Below are 18,723 nucleotides of genomic sequence, written 5' to 3' on the forward strand. Positions count from 1 at the left end.
AGATGCATGGTGACAAGCAGAAAAAGCCCTCAAAAGCCTCACGCCTACGCACGTGTTGTCCTGTCACACGTCCCTAACATTATTATTATTATATCAATGATACTAGTTTTCCCAAGCAAACATGCATACATACATACATATAAAAGCACATAGTAGCACAATTCAATGAATGGTTTTCTTTTCGGGTGTCCTAAAGATAGAAACGTATGATGGTACTAATTAAAATAAAGAAGGGAGACAAAAAAGGCAATTACTAGCTAGCTCTATACTGTACTGGTATTTATTCATGATCAAAAAACGAATAAAACTTTACTAATCCCACCATAACACTGTGCCCCTTTGTATAATCACAAAAAGCCACATGGCACAAATTCCCGTGGGTTCCCTTCTAACGCCTCCGATGTTTTCCCTGCCCCCCAAACCCACGGTCACGATCCTCTCTCTCTCCCTTATCACACACAGTTCGATGTGGCGCTTTCGGCCTCGTGATAGCGATGCTTCCTCACACGTGGCACTGGACCCCCAGCACTCGATGGCGGATGGCGGGAAGTGAAGAGCTATGGCCCTCGGCCCCAAAATTGCGATTAGAGAGAGAAAAACAAGACCAAACAAGGTCCCCTTTCTTTTTATTTTCCTTATTCCAACACTACAAAATTTTGGTTACAATAATACCAGCGAGGAAAGGAACAGTTAGGGCTTGGTTTGTTTTGCTGTGATGTTTTGAAGCCCAATGATAACAATTATTGCTCAAGAAAATTTAAAATAATAATAATACTACTTTAAAAAAAAAAAGGTTCGAAAACGACTTATACTTCGCTAATGCTAACTCTTTGACTGGGAATCCGCTACCCTTTTGGAGTTTACTCATGTTTTGAGAGGCAAGAAAAACTGGGTTTTCAATTGTTTTTTCTCCTTGAGGTCTAATATCTCAAGTTATCAAGACTTAAAAAGGACATTTTTCTCTGTCAAATGTGCGAACCTTTCTCTTTCGGTATCTGCTCTGTTGCTTAAGTTGGGTACATTTTATGTTTGGTTTGAAATTTGAAGATTAGATTCGTTTGGAGTTTCAGGTCAGGGAACAAATAAAAAAAATCAATGGCGAAATGATTCTTTGTGTCTTTCTTTGGAAGATTTTGAGTTGAAAAAAATTCGATTTTTATCTCTTCTCAGCCAGTTTCAAGTGCTTGAAGGTTCCTCCAGAGGGTTTTCTTGTCATTTTTGTCCACAAAAGTTGGAGCATTTAAAAAAGTCCAGTTTTTGAAGTAGAAAACAATTGAAGCTTCTTTAGTTTTGGTGCAGAGTAAAAGCTCTAGAACTGCTTGTGTGGGAAATTTAACTTCTTTTGAGTTTGTTTCTGTTCTGCTTTCCGAGATGCTGGAGAAAAATGAAGAATTTCTGTGGGGTTTCGGATTTTGAGTTACGGTGGCTTTGAAGCTGTAGGATAAGAAAGCACTGTACGGATATGTGGATTTGGCTCATGCTCTTAGCTTCTCTTTTTCTCTCATGACTTAGATGTTTGTTTGTGGCTTTGTTGCTTCAATGGAGAAAAGAAGTTGCACTCTCTCTTTGCTTTTGCTGCTGCTGCTGCTTCTTTGCTTCCACCTAACAACTGTACAATGCGAAGGAAGGCTCATTAGATACCTCTCTTCTCAGCTTCCTTCACCTTCTACGCCTCAAGAATTCAAGATTGGATTCAAAAGGATCGTTCTCAGCATTGCATTAGGAATTCTAACTGGACTGATTGGAGCCATTCTTTTTGCTTTATTAATCAAATTTTCAGTTCAGTACATGAACCAAACCCCAATCCTCAAAGGTCCCGTTATATTTTCCCCAAAAATATCTGCCAAGACTCTCCAATCAGCTCTCTCAACTGAGAATCAGTTGCTAGGATCAAGCTCCAATGGGAAGTACTATAAAACAGTTCTTGATAATGGGCTCACTGTTGCTGTCAAAGTCCTTGAGCCCTTTGATAATGGTTCACCGGAGAGGCACAGCAAGTCGGTAAAGAGAAGGATACAACAAGAACTGGAGATTCTTGCTAGCTTGAGGCACAGGCATCTGATGAGTTTAAGGGCTTATGTTCGTGAATCTGATAGGTTTTCTTTGGTTTATGATTACATGCCCACGGGGAGCCTTGAGGACGCAATGAATAGAGTTAGGGGTAATCAGTTGCAGCTTGGATGGGATGTCAGGCTTAGGATTGCTGTTGGGGTGATTAAAGGTCTTCAATATCTTCACTTCACTTGCATCCCTCAGATTTTGCACTACAACTTGAAGCCCACAAATGTGATGTTAGATGCTGAACTCGAACCACGGGTGGCAGATTGTGGCTTGGCTAAGCTCATGCCTAATATAGATAGGGCAACTTCAGGTTACGGTGCTCCTGAGTGTTTCGAGAACTGCAGGTACTGAAATTGTTCTGCTATTTAAAGGTTACCGTATCTTAGTTTTGTAAGAATTTCGTGCTTTGCTAAATCTGTGGTGTGACTATGGTTGGAATTGGATGCAGTAGGTAGCTCCATGTTGATATCCCTGAGTATAATTTCTTGCAATTAATCAGGGATCTGGTTATGAAGTTTGTTGCAAATATTGATAGTTGTTTGTTCTTTTCTTATGCGCAATATATGCATAACTAATTTATCTATGGCAATTGATATTTCACTGTGGAACTAATTTTCTGATAATTATGTTGGAAATTTGCATATATTGGTCTTATTCATAGGTCTCCTTGAAGTTTTTCCAGTCTTCCACTGGAACCTATAATGCATGCTAGTTTTCGAAACCAGTGCTCTTTTGTTTTTCTGGCAGACATGCGGCAGTAAAATGGAATCATGATTATAAAGCAATTGGGATTGGACAAGAGCTTTGTTATTTTCTGTTATTTCCTTGCTTTCATGTTTCCTTAATAAAAAAAGTCACAATATGTTTTGTTTACTGACCCCTGTTATTTGTTGATGCTATTTCCAATTTGTGACACACTAAACCTCATGCTGTTCTAACAAAGATGGATAGTTTCAATTCCAACAGGTATACTGATAAGAGTGATATCTTTAGCTTTGGGATGATATTAGGTGTTCTCTTGACTGGTAGAGATCCCACTGATCCATTTTTCGGTGAAGCATCCAGTGGAGGGAGTTTAGGGCAGTGGCTTCGGCATTTACAGCAGGCAGGTGAGGCACGAGAAGCACTAGATAAAAGTATTCTTGGGGAAGAAGTAGAGGAAGATGAAATGCTGATGGCAGTGAGAATTGCTGTTGTCTGCCTATCAGATTTGCCTGCTGATAGGCCTTCTAGTGATGAGCTTGTTCCCATGTTAACCCAGCTGCATAGTTTTTGATGAAAATGTAAGTATATTGAAACTCAAGCCTCTTCAGCTTCCAGGGATAGGATATTTTTGGACTTTACTTTGAGGGATTTGGTCTAGAAGCTGCTGTGGCTCTAACCCATTTACAACATGTGAAGAGACCAGGCATCTTGCTCTCAACCGTCATTGGTTTCATTTATGCTCTCTTCAAGTCTTAATGTTTTCTTATTAGAGACTGGGCTTATGGCGTTGTGTACATGGCTAATGCTATAAGTCAAGACTGGTGGTCAAGGAGATTTCTAACTCAGACATTGACTCTTTGATCAGATAACTGTGGGACACAGCTGCATTATTGTGTCCTTAAACAACCAATTATGGTGGGGTTTTCTTAGTTGTCTTTATGTTGGCAAAACTCTGTTGGAATATCACGGGTGCTTTTTGCATTAAAATCAACTAGTTATGGTCATTTTCTTCATGGGTTTTCAGGGATGAGGATTGAGATTCTTGTTTCTACCGTATGTATTGTTGGTTCTTTCCAGGTAACAGTATGGTCTGGTACTCAACTTGTACATCATCCTGCTATAAATGCTTTTTCAAGCTGGCTGTAATAGGAAGACAGGTGTCTTCTCCTGAAAAATGAGATATGCTGGTACATGATTTTGGAAACAAAATTTAAAAGTTACTGGTGGAGTTGGATTGAATTTGAATGTGTTTCTCTTGCCTATCTTGAGCTTGTAGTAACACAGAGGAACAAGAACTTTTCCTTTATTCAAGCATATATAATGGAATTATTGCCTAAAATCTAAATCAAGCTGCTTCCTGTTATTTCCTATCTTTGTTTCTTGATTGTCTTTTATGTCGACAAAAGCTTTCAAAATCAGAGTCATTAAGTGGATATGAGTAATGGATGGGTAATGCTAAGGATGAGTAGGATGCATGTTGCAATAGTGGTTAGAAGTAGCATTTTCTTTCAGGCTCAAGAGGAAAGTCCAATGTAAAAGGTTTGGTGGTTTGGTGGGATGTTGACTTTTTATTCGTAGTGACAACAAGTCGAGTTGAAAGAAAGATATCGGCCCTCACCTGCTTGCAGCAATCGAATAAGTGTAAGGAAACAAACTTTATCAACGCTTCAATCTTCTAAACAATTATTCATGTTTGGAGGGGTGATAGGAATAGCTGGCATGAGACTAGTTTTTAGCTTTGGAAAAGTTGTGTGACAGATCAAAACGTATCCTCAGGCAATTTATATGCTTAGGGAGCCTGGAAAGTGTGCGGTGGTCATGCGGCTGGGACCAAAAATCGCATGCTCCAACCAAAAGGGTGACTGCCTCTGCCTGACTTCAAATCAAAACACTGTTAAGCTGCCCCCGACAGCTGTGTTAATCACCCCCTCGCTCAAAATGCCACATGCTACCGGTGGTTGCTCATTCTTTTTATATTTTTATTTTATCTCAACTCAATATTAAAATTTTTTTAAGAATATTGGGCTAACACTGTGGCTGGCTTTAGCTTTCGCATCAAAAAAATTAATAAGAAAACAGAAACAGATGCAAAGCTCTAGTGTGCAGAATTTTAGAGTGACAGTGCTTTTAGAAAAGGGTATGGATGAGAATATTAAACTTGTTTTTAATTAAAAAGAGAGAAGATGCTGCTTATCGTCTTTCTACCTAAGCATACATGATGTGTCTTTAGACATCTACTCTGAGATAAACCTGTTTAAGAAATTTTTCCTTGGTATAAACTCTACTTTAATCACATCCTACTTTTACCACTTGAGTTTAGTTCTCGTTCAAGTAAGAATGTGTTGAAGTATGAAGTATGGATGTGGCCGCCTATTAATTAGTATGAGAAATTTATATCAAATTCTTATATTTTTATTTCGAATTAAATAAATTTTATGATTAATAATTAATTAATTATTATTAATTAAAATTTTATTTATCATTTTATGTTATTTGACGTAAATGTAGTATATTGATATATAATAATAGATAATGATATATTTATGTAATATTATATGAACATAAGATAAAAAATAATACGTACATCTTTTTTTTTTTTTTTTACAGAAGAGAGGACACGTTGGAATCGCAAACTGTGCAAGCAACCAAAGAAGTGATGCCTGACATCCACAAAGTGCGAAGCAAGATTTTGGGTCAGTGTTGGGCTACCGTAACCCAATTTAAGAGCCAGACCACAAAAATAGAGTCATGAAATTTACCCTTTTGGACCTTGGCCTAGTTGCTCTCTGTCGAGTTCTAAGTGGGTTGTAGCAACAATTGTCAGTGTTTGGCAGTGAAAAAATCTTAACCTGATTGAGAACCCTGGAGACATCACCACCACGCTTTCAGTCAAGCCAGATATGTACCTTATCCACTCCCACAAACAAAATCTTGCCATTTCTACCTTTATCTATATATTCATGTCATTAACCAAACAACTCAATACAAAGTATTTTGCTCCAAAAACCAGCTTTACAAAATGCAGGCACCCTTGAGCTTTACACCTTCACCCCTCTCCATAGCCTTAGTGACACCCACCAAGAGTTTGGCTCTGCCATGGAAGTCCGTGCTTAAAACGCAGACTCCTCGATGTTCCCCGATAAAAGGAACACCTGTTGCACAGGACAACTCAACAGTTGATTACAGCTCCATGGCCTCGTAAGTTTACTCTTCATCACCTTTGGGCTTCATCTACATCATTTGCTTGGGCTATTTGCTTTTAATTCAAAGTGTTTTATGGCAGTGTTTTTCCAGCTGAGGCATGTGAGACGATTGGAGGAGAAGCTTGTGATGTTGAGATGTACCCTGAAGTGAAGCTAGAGCCGCCAGAAGCTCAAGGCACCAAGGCTATGGCTGATTCAGAGCAGATTGACAGAGAATACCTGGAGTATAATAGTCCCAAGACGTAAGATCTTCAGATGCTCTTGCTAGTTTTCAGACTTAGAAAATTGCAGTTGAACAAAATGAAACAAATACTAAGATTTAACAATTGCCTTTCCTTTGATATATATGGTTAATATTTTCAGGGTCTTCTTAGGAGAGGCTTGTGATGATCTTGGAGGAGAATTCTGTGAGCCCGAGTACCAGACAGGAGTTCAGTAATTTCTAATAGATAACCTAAAAGTGCATATAAATAAGTTGATCACCTTCTCTTTAATTTATCTGTAACCGACTGACTTGACTTTGTTGTGTGCATCTGACATAGCTGTTGAATAATGATCCTGATTTTGAAGCTATCATGAACTTTTTTTTCCGTAGAGTAATGGCAATTGTCTAAACATTTTAAGGAAATTCATCTCGCACAGACTGCTGGTTGAGGTCGGGACAAAAGGGAAAAAACCCTGTCATAGAAAACACTATTTTTCTCTCTTACCAAACATACAATTTGTACAAATCAACATCACCATTCCACAATTCAGCCGAGCAAATGCTGTCATTAGAATCGGCTACCATAATGGATTACAACCATCACTGCCTCTATTGCTTCTTTCACGGCCCTTGCTTATGTTATTTATATCATTTCTGGGATGCAATTTGATAGAAATCTAAGCATGATGATCCCAACTTTGCATCAACAGAGATAAAGCGGGTAGGAAACAAGTGCAAATCAGCAGATACTGCTTTTTATAGTGAAAGGCAGTTACTATTGAGCTTTAGAAAGGCAGGGCCTCACAAATTTGCAGTGTAGTTTACCAAAAACCAGAGTAGAAGAAGTGAATCTACATTTCAGTTAAAAAACTCATTTGTTGAAGATCTGAAAACGTGATCAAGAGGAGACATAATGACAACAATAGGTATCAACTATAAAACACCCTATGAAGGCACAACTTGAATGTACACATCAGATCAACATGTTAATCAATAAAATTGCAGATTTCATTGAGTGTGGACAGATTCGGGTACCAAAATCTAGTGAAATGAAATCAACCAACAACGTTGTTATTCACCATCTTCAGTCTTCAGCAATCCCTTCAAAGAACCTCCACCAAGGTGGGTTCTTTTAATATTCTACATCTCAATGAAGTTTGGTAACAGTACTACTGTTCATCATCACCATCCTCAGTGATCTCCTCCAAAAACAAATACTGGAACGCTATGGAGTACTTTGCTATTCTTTGGCTCTTAGAACTGCCATTTCCTGAATACTTGTTATATTTCAATAGAAATGATCCGGTACCATCACCTTCAGCACAAACAATCAAATAACTATGTATTAACCGAAAGACAAAGAAAAAGCAAGAAGAGAAAACAAAATTGACGATAAAATCAAGCCATGGCAGATGCTTTATTCGTCACATCAACATGCTAGCCCATCACAAACAAAGGTTAAGGGACTTAAAACACGAACCTTTGACTGTAAAAATGGCGGGAATCCACCTCTTGTAGATAAATAGCAACCTTGGAGAGTCCCCATGGTGCGTATCAGATAGTAAAAGCTTGCAAGGCCCTTTTTTACTGCGCATATTTTATGTTAGTATCTGCCATTAACCCGAGCAAATTGCACCATACATCCACCTTCCTTGTGTGCAACATTTCATTTTTATGCACAAATCTTAAAAATTCAATTGTTGAATCCGTCGTTTTTTTAAATTATTTCAAATCTATCCATTCTAACAAATCACTATTAAAAATTAATGAAAAATCTCAACTCAACATGTGTAAATATTCATGTTGATGGAATAATTGAAATAATTGGAATTTCAAGTGGACATGGCGTCACAATGTGATGGAATAATTGAAATTTAAATATTTTTAAAACGTTCATTATAAAAAAGTGATCTTAAAAGATGCCATAAAATGAAATATTACAAATAAGTCATGAATTAAAATGAAATATTACAAATGAGTCATGAATAATTGGTGCATTAAACTCCTTTAACGCCAAGATGAAGCATTTTTCCAGTGAAAGATTTACTTACCATGCATGGGTTATTGCATTTTGACACAAAGCTAGAGTCCGAACCATTGCCAAGTCTCTTCCACGAGGATTACCATATCTCTCTTGACAGCTCCTAATTGATGATTCACAAGGATGGAAAAATGAATATACTGTATAAATAAGCTGCTTGAACTAGGAGCAAAGTACCATACCTTTCTTGGAAGAAATCTCCAAAATCATCAACGATAACTGCAGCTGGAAACGTGTCGTGAAGGTGAAATGCAGCGAAGTACTTCTTGATTCCATCGTCATCATCAGCATATCTTCAAGAAAAGCACCAGAACTCAAATATTCAATAGAGAATTAGCATTGCCAAAAACGAAAGTGCAGTTCGTATCGTAGATGTTTAACCATTAAGACGTTCCGAGGAGGTTCCTTACTTCATTTTTATTCGCTGAAAGACATCAGAGGATGGATCAATGCCCTGAAAATTTTGATATCCATAGTAAATGAAAGTTATCAGCACTACAACAAAATAAAAATATAAAAGCAGCTCCAAAAGAAAGAAAAGCATATACCTGGTACAAATAAGGGGGCTTGTTTTCTAGCCTTCGCCGGTTACATATAAAAACCACTTTACGATTGCTAGAGCTGCATTCTAACGCTGAGTTGATTGCAAACTGGAATAGCAACGAGGTCTTCCCACTGCAAAATTTTACATTACCCATGAAATACGAACACACACAAAAAATAATAATCATAAAAATAGCGAATTATGATATGGGTTAACTGCTAAGAGTGATGGGTACTTGTTACGTTTTACGCGTAGTGAAAAACAAATGAAAGACCCTACCATGTGTTCGATGTAATTACTAGCAGACTTGTCAGTGAGCAGCGTTTTACCAGGAGGGGGGTCCCGAGAGAAGTGCAATTGAGTCAGATTCTTGCTGGTGGACATCACCTGGCCTTGCCAGGAAGAACCTGCCTACCATGGTCCCCTGGTAACTTAGGCCACGCTGCTAGATGCGCTTGCAAAATGGTGTTTTATGACTGGGCCAATACCAAAAATTCTAGACTTTTCATGTGACTACTCCGTTTCGATATGTATATATTCGATATCATGACACGACAGATGTGCCAAATGTCGTTATAATGTTGCTGGAGGCCCAAGAGTTCGGACTCAATTTTGGTGCAAAAGTAAAGGATTGCTGATTCATAGCAAGAGTCTTGAAGATCAAGATCCTTGGGCCCAAAGCCAGCGGCATCTCTTGCTCTTCCTGGAATCCAGGGAGAGTGCGGTGTCCGATTTCTATTTTCTTATGTACTTGTAAGAATGCCAAATATGCGTGGATGAGGAATGTTATGATGAATATTGTATAAGTTGCAACCCTAGATTGGCCCGGAAAATGTAGCCACCAAGGCTATGATTACACTGGATCTGTTTCATCTGAGTTTGGTTTCAAAGTTGTTTTCATGATGTTCCAGTCTTCTTCAATCTTTCCGCAACAGGAACATGAAACTTGAATGATGTAGCGTTAAGGTAGGTATCTATGATTCTATTTCTTCAAGTTTGAGTAGATTCAGGGAACCTCCGTGAAAAAAAAGAAAGATTTGGGGAACCTCAAACATATAAGGGAGTGTATAACACCAATTGGTCACTTCAACAACAAGCTCGATTTGTTGGAAATGTAGGATCGAGTTTCTGATGATCAGTATATAGAACAGCCCATCCAGCTGTAAGGTCACCCAGCTAACCCTGAATGCCAAGGCTCATCTGAGCCCATGGACCCCAAGGTGATAGATCACAAATTTTCTTTCGTTTTGTTTTACATTTACTTTTGTAGTTGATACGAAACGTAAAAAAGTCTTTAAAATATTTTAAAAAATTTAAATTAATTCTTATTTTTTATTATATATAATTAAATTTTTATATTTTTATTTTGAATTAAATAAATTTTTATGATTAATAATTAATTAATTATTATTAATCAAAATATAATTTATCATTTTATAATATATGAAATTAATATAGTATGTTGATATAAGATAATAGATGATGATGTGGCATGTTAATATGATATTTTGACTTGATAATATGACATTTTTTATCCTTCATATCAGTATTACGTGATGTAAAATAACAAATAACATTTTGACTAATGATACTTAATTAATCGTTAATTATAAATATTTATTTGATTTAAAATAAAAATATATGAATTTAAAATTTTTTAAGTAATTTAAGAAAATTTTCAAGTTTTATGTCTTAAAAAAAAGTTAAATAAGAAATGAAAATTAAAAAAATAAACAAAGCGCTGAAATTTACTTTTTCCTTCTAGCTAATACAATATAAATAAAGAAATTAACTGCTTGTTATGATAAAGCCTCCAAGCCCAAACAGCATGGGCTCATGAGGCTGCTTTACCAACTTGGGAAATACGTGGCATGCCCAGGGCAAGTGTCACACATTCTTGACACCGAGGAGTGAATATTTTTTTAAGTTGTCATCAACACCTTGCATGGTATGCTCTCAAAAGTATTTCAACGGGTAAATATTAATCAACTACCCGTAACTATCCGATCCAATGAACCTTATCCGATCCAATTATATAGAATTCAAATAGTTTATATATGAGTTTGGGATAAGTTCGGGTGAAATTATACTATTATTTTGAATAGGGTACATGTATTACTTTTTGAATACTCGACATCCGAACTCGTATATATATATATATATATGTATATATTTATATAATATATTATATATTTTTAGGGAAATTAAATCTAGATAACGTTGTTGGACAACCAAGAGCCTTGCCAATTTAATCAAATTTATTTTTTGTTATTATATGAAATGGAATTATATTTATTAATTTTCTATTTATATATATTTAATGCAATTGCAATTTATAACTCTTATACATGCTGAAGGCATAAAATGGTGCCACCTCACTAAGAAATAAATTTAAAACTTTAAGGGACTTAAAAAAATATTACTTATTTTAAAAAATAAAAACTGTTATGAAATAAATCTGAACGAACAACTATAAGAGAAATATAAGAGAAAATATATAGATAAAGAAAGTATTTAGAGAGAGTAAGAATATCTTATTCAAGTATATATTTACAAATGAAGTGAGAGACCTATTTATAGGCCAACAACCCATCGAATTATAGTCCTAATATAATTCTATCTAAGAATTCAAATCATATTATATACCTTGTATGTTGCCTATTAGGCTGTTTGACTTGGTTTGCACTTCTTGGGTCATAACATAATGGGCATTCACATATTTGTTCATAACACTTCCCCTTGAATGTTCATTGTATTAAGAATATACCTCGTTAAAACTTTACAAGGAAAAAACCTCATGGGAAAAAAATATGAGTGAAGAAAAAAGAGTACATAATCCTTTTAAGAATACGTTTTTGAAATACTGTCTCATTAAAAACTTTATCAAGAAAAATTCAGTGAAAAAAACCTTGATGAAGGAAAAGAGTACAGTGCATATTTTACTCCCCTTGATGACTACATGATAAAGGTCTTTAAAATGATGCATTCCAATCTTCGGTACCAACTTTTCAAATGTTGTACTAGGAAGGGTTTTAGTTAACAAATCTGCTAGATTGTCACTTGAATGAATTTGTTGACCACTAATATCACCCTTTTGTTGGAGATAATGTGTGAAGAAGAATTTTAGCAAATTTTGACGAAATATGTTTTGTTCGATCGCCTTTAATGTATCCTTTCTTTAACTGTGCTATGCAAGTAGTTTTATCTTCATATAAGGTTGTTGGAATATTCTTTTTGATTGACAAGCCACATGTTTTTCAAATATGTTGAGTTACAGATCTTAACCAGACACATTCACGACTTGCTCATGAGTTGCTAAAATTTCTACATGATTAGAAGAAGTAGCAACTATAGTTTGTTTTATAAAACGTCATGAAATAGCTGTACCTCCATATGTGAATAAGTAACTTGTCTGGGATCGAGTTTTGTGTGGATCAAATGAATATTCTGCATCTGCATAACCAATTAAATTTTATTTTGATGCATTTAAGTAATATAAGCCTATATCCTTTGTTCCTCGGAGATATTGAAGTATATGTTTAATTCCATTCCAATGTCTTCGAGTTGGAGAATAACTATATCTTGCTAATGAATTCACAGCAATTGATATATCAAGTCATGTATTGCTAGCAAGATACATTAACGCTCTAATTACATTAAGATACGGTACTTTAGGACCAAGAAGTTTTTGATTATCCTCACGAGGTCGAAAAAAGTCTTTTTTCACATCTAGTGACCTTACAATCATTGGTGAACTCAATGGATATGCTTTCTCCATATAAAATCATTTTAGCACTTTTGCCATATAATTAGATTAATGGACAACAATTCTATTTACCAAGTGTTTAATCTGAAGACCCAAACAAAACTTTGTTTTTTCCTAGGTCTTTCATCTCAAATTCTTTCTTTAAGTAATTCATGGCTTTTGATAACTCTTCAGGAGTTCCAATAATGTTCAAGTCATAAACATAAACAACAATTATAATAAATTCATATCTAAACCCTTTTAAAAAATACATGGGCATATATGATTATTTCTATAGCCTTCTTTCAATAAATATGCACTAAGACGATTATACCACATGTGTCTGGATTGCTTTAATCCATATAAAGATTTATTTACTCTAATCAAGTAAATTTCTTGAGAATTCAAATTTTTATGCTTCAAGCAATTTAAATTTTTCAGAATTTTTCATATAGATATCAATATCAAATGAGCCATATAAATAGGTTGAAGCTACATTCATTAGACACATTTTAATTTTCTCATTTATTGCCAGACTAGTTAATATAGAATTGTAATTGTATCCACCATAGAGAATATATCTTTTCATATTCAATACTAGATCTTTAGAGAAAACTTTGTGGAACAAGCCGTGTTTTATATGTTATAATCTTATTTTTCTCATTTCATATTTGCACAAATACCCATTTATATCTCATTGGTTTTACATCATTTGATGTACGGACTACAGGTCCAAAAGCTTCACGTTTTGCAATTAAATTCAATTCTACTTTGATTGCGTCTTTCTACATTGGCAAATCATTTATATGTCTACATTCTTCAATAAATATAAGTTCAAGATTCTCATTTTTCTTTCATAATATTGAGCTCTATATTATATACAAAATTTCATCGACGTTTATTTACTAGTTCCATCTTTTCCCATCATGACATAATTTATTGAGATCTTTTTATTTTCACTAATTTCAAGTACCTGAATTTCTTCTGGAATGTTTATCAATTATGTTAGGGGTCTCTTCTAGAGTTTCTACTTCCTCTTTTTGACCATCTTAAATATTTGCTCATTTTCTTTTTCGAGAATTTTATCTTTGGAATCGATTGGTCTCAACGCTTCTGGCGTGCCTTGTCCTGTAAGGACATTAATGTTAATAGGAGCATTTGCAACTGGTATATAAGATTTAGTTATTCTTTTAGATCAGTAAATACATTTGACAATTGATTTACTATATTTTCCAAAAGAATTATCTTTTGAAATCCAAGTTCATATTGATTTGTGTAATGATCAAAACTAGATAATGATAATTCATTCTAAGAAATTTTCTTTTTGTAGTTGCTTAGTTTTCTCCTCCTAATGTTGGAAAAATTGTTTCATCAATATGACAATTGACAAACTTTGTCATGAACAAATCTCCTATTGATAATTTTAAATATTTAATTATAAATAGAGATTCATATCCAACATATATTCCTAACCTCTTTTGAGGACCCATCTTTTTGCGTTGTGGTGGAGCAATTGAAACATATACCGCACATCCAACAATTCTTAGATGGAAAATATTTGGTTCCTGACCATAAACCAATTGTATTGGGAGAATTTATAATAACTCGTTTGGGTTGATGCATACAAATCCTGTTGCATCCAAAATGGCATGCCCTTAAGTAGACATTGGGAGTTTGAATTTCATAAGTAATAGCCTTGTAATCAGTTGGAAGTGTTTAATAAATAATTCTGTTAGACCATTTTGTGTATGAATATAAGCAACAAGCTGTTCAATAGTTATTCCAACTAATATGCAATATTAAAGACTTGAGATGTAAATCCACCAGCATTATCAAGACAAATAATCTTGATTATATAATTAGGAAAATGTGGTTGCAATGAATGGTAGCAAATGCCAAATTACAAGCTAATAATAAGTACACATGTGACCATCTAATCGATGCATCGATTAAAACCGTAAAATATCTAAATGATTCATATGGTGGATGTATGAATCCACATATAACCTTGAATATTATTAAAAACGTAGGGAATTCAATCCCAACATTAGATGGTGATAGCCTTATAATTTATTTACCTTTAGAGCAAGTAGCATATAAAATTCATTAGATTGAAAAATCTTCTGATTTTTCAATGAATGATCATATAAATTTTCAATCATTTTTTGCATCATTATTGATCTGGGATGGTCCAACCGGTCATGCCAAACATTAAAATCATTAGTAAACTTTTGGTTTACTATGAGTTTCAATTATTCTAATATTTATGTAGTTTAATTCTGAGAACAGAGTGAGTAATTTTTTTTTTCAACACACACTATCTACATGAGATAAAAGATATAATATAGAGGTATTAAGTGTCTCTTTCATTCGTTGTCTCAATATGATATCTATTCAGACAAATATCTTTAAAATTTAATAAACTTCTTTGAGACTTAATAAAAAATAATACATCCTCAAGGTAGTAAAATATTAGCTCTTTTAGAGCCTTCAATTAATCTTGTACTACCAGATATTGAATTGACATTGATTTTTTTTTTGTTGTCAAATAGGAAAAATATTTATTGTCTTTAAATGTAGTGTGTGTTGTAGCAATGTCTGCTAGACATATATTTACATTATTGATCTTAGATCCAACAAGATGAATATCTATATTCTCTTCAATAAAAGAAAATATATACAATAAAGAAATTTACAAGTTAACATGAAATAACATTAAATATATAATTAAAACACATACTAAGAACATATCATTTAAATATAATGAAAACATATTAAAGCATCTTCATAATATAGTTATACTAAAATATACCAATTATTATTAAGTTCATTCTCGGATATTTCTATTACCAATTAAATGATCAATTCCTTTTTCAGGACAAGAAAATCAGCAATGGATATTTTCGTTACCAATCATATAATTAATTCCTCTTTCAGGGTGGACAAATATTTTGATATGCTATATCAACTGGGCCATGGTTAAAATCATCACAAGATGTTTTAGTTTTCAGTGATGCTTGATAAAATTCAAGACGTACAATAGGTGCGTAACCAATGGTTTTCATGCTTCATTAACGACAATATGCTTTCTATATTTCTTTTATTCTTTTTATTATTTATCCATTTCTGGTGGGTTACAAGTATTCATCCACTTCTTGATGGGTTATTCACTTCTGGTGGGTTAGTGGGTTAATGTATCCATCCACTTTTGGTGCGTTGAAAGTATTCATCTATTTGTAGTAGGTTACAAGTATACATCCATTTTTGGTGAGTGATCCACATATGATGGTAAAATTATCTATCCACTTCTAGTGGTAAAATTATTCTTAGATTTTGATGATAAAATTATCCATACACTTCTGGTGGTAAAATTATAATTAAAATAGTGTAGTGTAAATTATTATGGTCATCATAATTATTAAATGATACTGCATTCATGTCATGACCCAATTTCCTGGGCCATGACCGGTGCATGAGCTCAATGAGCATAGCTCACTAAGCCCAAGCAAGCCTATCCATTTACCTTTGCTTAACAAATTTATCATATCATGCATACACACACACCTTTTTTCGGGTGTGAACATAGCCAAAACACAATGGCATTATCGATAATAATATACATGCACTATACCAGTCATGTATTTAGCAATTTACATTGCATACACATATTCACATTGTTAGATTGTATTCACAATACAAAAGGACCCATGACTTCCAGCGGAGACATTTACAATAAAAGGGATTACTATTGAATGCCAGACACATACCCAAGAGATGCACTACGGGAACTCTTCGATCTAGGGTCCAACAGTCACCTGATCTGAAAACATAAATTTTTTAAAAAACGTGAGTATAATACTTAGTGAGTGAACAAGAAGGGAACAAGCATACCATAAGGAATGTTTATCGAAATCATGATGCATTCATTTTCTCAAAATCATGTAATTGTTTTAGCTCCTTTAAACCCCTCATGTAAACCCCACATGAGTAAATCACTTTACAAAAATCCATGCTCAACTATGGTACCAAAGAAATGGGAAATATGGCAAAAACCCACAAGTTAGCAAAATGGACAGAAAGTTTCTCGCTGTAGCGAACTTCATTCTCGCTGCAGCGAGAACCAGAACATCAAGGAAAAAGTCTCCTTTTTCCCTTAAAACAAGTCATCCTGCTAAAATAACAATAGCAACATGTAACACATGTAAACTTCCAAATTTCAACAAAACAAATGCTTACATATTTGCATTTACAACCATATACCCATCATCAACATGCACACCATCCCATCATCATCATCATGCACATCATCCCATCATCATCATCTCATATGCAACGGCTTATGCTATTGTCACTAGGGGGTGGGAGATCACGAAGCATCCCCCCCTTCACTCGGCAAGAGGTGCACTTCACTCCGGATCACGAAGCAACGGAGCAGTCCCTTCCCTCCTCTTCCAAGCTCTTGGGTGGAGAGTCATACTTCGCCACAGATCATACCTATCAAAGCACTCATAGGGTGGAAGATCACGAAGCATCCAGCCCTATAAGCTATGGGGGCAACAACGGCTTATGTGCACTCCCACTCACACATAGCCGGGTCAGCAACGGCTTATATGCACTCCTACTCGCACATAGTCGGGTCAGCAACGGCTTATGTGCACTCCTACTCGCACATAGCCGGGTCCAAATCAACATGCAAAGAAGCATCCAATGCATATCATGCATTTTATCATATTGTGATAACACATAAACCATTGTATAGCACATTTTCACAATATAAAATCATTTTACTAAAAGCTTGTTCCCAAGGTACATTTTCTAAGACAAGTTGGATAGAATCTTTCATATTCCCCAAAACAAGTTTGAAATGCAAGTCCACTCACCGGTATCGAAAATCCAGATTTCGGGTGCACTCGGACTAATAGCCCTCAGGCGCAATTCCTTTGCCTTTTCCGGACGTCTCACCACCTTGACAAATAACAAAGTCGAGGAATTTACTATATTGTCCCTAAATTGATATAAATTAATTTAAATTACTAATGCTTGATATGTAAATGCAAAAATATGTCTGATTACCGCTTAATCACGGTATCGATTAAATTCGACCGATCACCCGATTAATCGGCGATTGTGTCCAAATCACCTCCAAATTAATTCATTTCTCCTCTAATACCTTAATTTACCACATACATTTAAATAAAGCCAAATTCAGCATTAGAACCCTCACAGTTCCTTATAGAAAAATTTGGTCATTTGGTGCACTAGCATCGAATTTTTTTTCTACATAACCGTTTCACCTTAATTCATCATTTTCCATGCCATTTTCCTTGAAATAAAAACAATCCCCCATTGATATTCAGCCCTCATGGTTCGACCAACAAGGAACCCTAGAGAAATTGAATATTTCTTTTGTGTTTTTGTTCATAACCATGCTTAACTATCCCTAAACACTAACATAGTCTAAAATCAAATTATTCCAACAACAATTCCTCTTCCATACCCATTTTTCAGAATTGAATTCATCATGATAACTCAATATTCAACCATGGAAATCAAGAACAAAAGCATGGGTAAGCTAGGTATCAAGGAGAATTAAAGAAATTCTAACTTACCTAGCTTGTTTCCTTGATTTCTTCACTTTTTCTTTGAATTTCCACCTAGGTTTTCTTGTTTTTCCCTTTGTTCTTCCTTTGTTCTTGTTGCTGGTTGCCTAGTCCGAATATGGTGAGAGAATTGGGGATTTAATGGGCTGATTTCTATAGAAAATAATAAATTAATCAAGCATGCCACTGTCACATGCTTATTGGCCCAATTTTTTTTAACTTTTTGACTTTTTCTTCTTAATTTTTCACCACAAATATTCTGGTATTTATCCAATCCTACTACAATTAAAATCCCTTGGTCTTGACAAGTGCTGGCGTAAAAAATTTACCGATTTGCCATTGGGACGAAAACATTATGATTTTACCCTTATACTTCGAAATGTACCGGAATCACATTATTTCTACTTTTCAATCTCAAATAACACTAATATTGATCACTATTAACCAAATGGGGCAAAACTCGTTTTATAAAAATTCCCGTTTAGCCCTCTAGTGGCAAAATTATCATTTTGCCCTTGTGCTTCAAAAATACCAGGAATCACAATTTTTCACTGCTAAACATCATTTTATACTCCAATAATCATTATTATATTTCATATAATTATTCTTGGTCAAATGT

At 34.8% G+C, this 18,723-nt stretch overlaps 3 protein-coding genes across 3 annotated transcripts; 2 read left to right on the top strand and 1 right to left on the bottom strand.

Moving 5' to 3' along the window:
- LOC18608847 (inactive leucine-rich repeat receptor-like protein kinase CORYNE) lies at positions 803-4,005 on the top strand. The gene is made up of 2 exons (XM_018115307.1): positions 803-2,405; positions 3,028-4,005. Exons 1-2 carry the CDS (start codon positions 1,513-1,515, stop codon positions 3,335-3,337), a joined length of 1,203 nt encoding a protein of 400 aa, XP_017970796.1. The 5' UTR covers positions 803-1,512; the 3' UTR covers positions 3,338-4,005.
- On the top strand, positions 5,578-6,563 carry LOC18608848 (light-regulated protein). Its single transcript, XM_007043742.2, has 3 exons — positions 5,578-5,964; positions 6,050-6,211; positions 6,333-6,563. Exons 1-3 carry the CDS (start codon positions 5,786-5,788, stop codon positions 6,406-6,408), a joined length of 417 nt encoding a protein of 138 aa, XP_007043804.2. The 5' UTR covers positions 5,578-5,785; the 3' UTR covers positions 6,409-6,563.
- LOC18608849 lies at positions 6,473-9,272 on the bottom strand. Its single transcript, XM_007043744.2, has 7 exons — positions 9,089-9,272; positions 8,764-8,890; positions 8,626-8,669; positions 8,398-8,508; positions 8,226-8,318; positions 7,655-7,761; positions 6,473-7,489 (listed from the first exon to the last, which is right to left on the bottom strand). The coding sequence occupies exons 1-7, from the start codon at positions 9,175-9,177 to the stop codon at positions 7,344-7,346; spliced, it is 717 nt and encodes a 238-aa protein (XP_007043806.2). The 5' UTR covers positions 9,178-9,272; the 3' UTR covers positions 6,473-7,343.

The sequence above is a fragment of the Theobroma cacao genome, chromosome 2 (assembly GCF_000208745.1).
Source record: "Theobroma cacao cultivar B97-61/B2 chromosome 2, Criollo_cocoa_genome_V2, whole genome shotgun sequence".
NCBI classification, from domain to species: domain Eukaryota; kingdom Viridiplantae; phylum Streptophyta; class Magnoliopsida; order Malvales; family Malvaceae; genus Theobroma; species Theobroma cacao.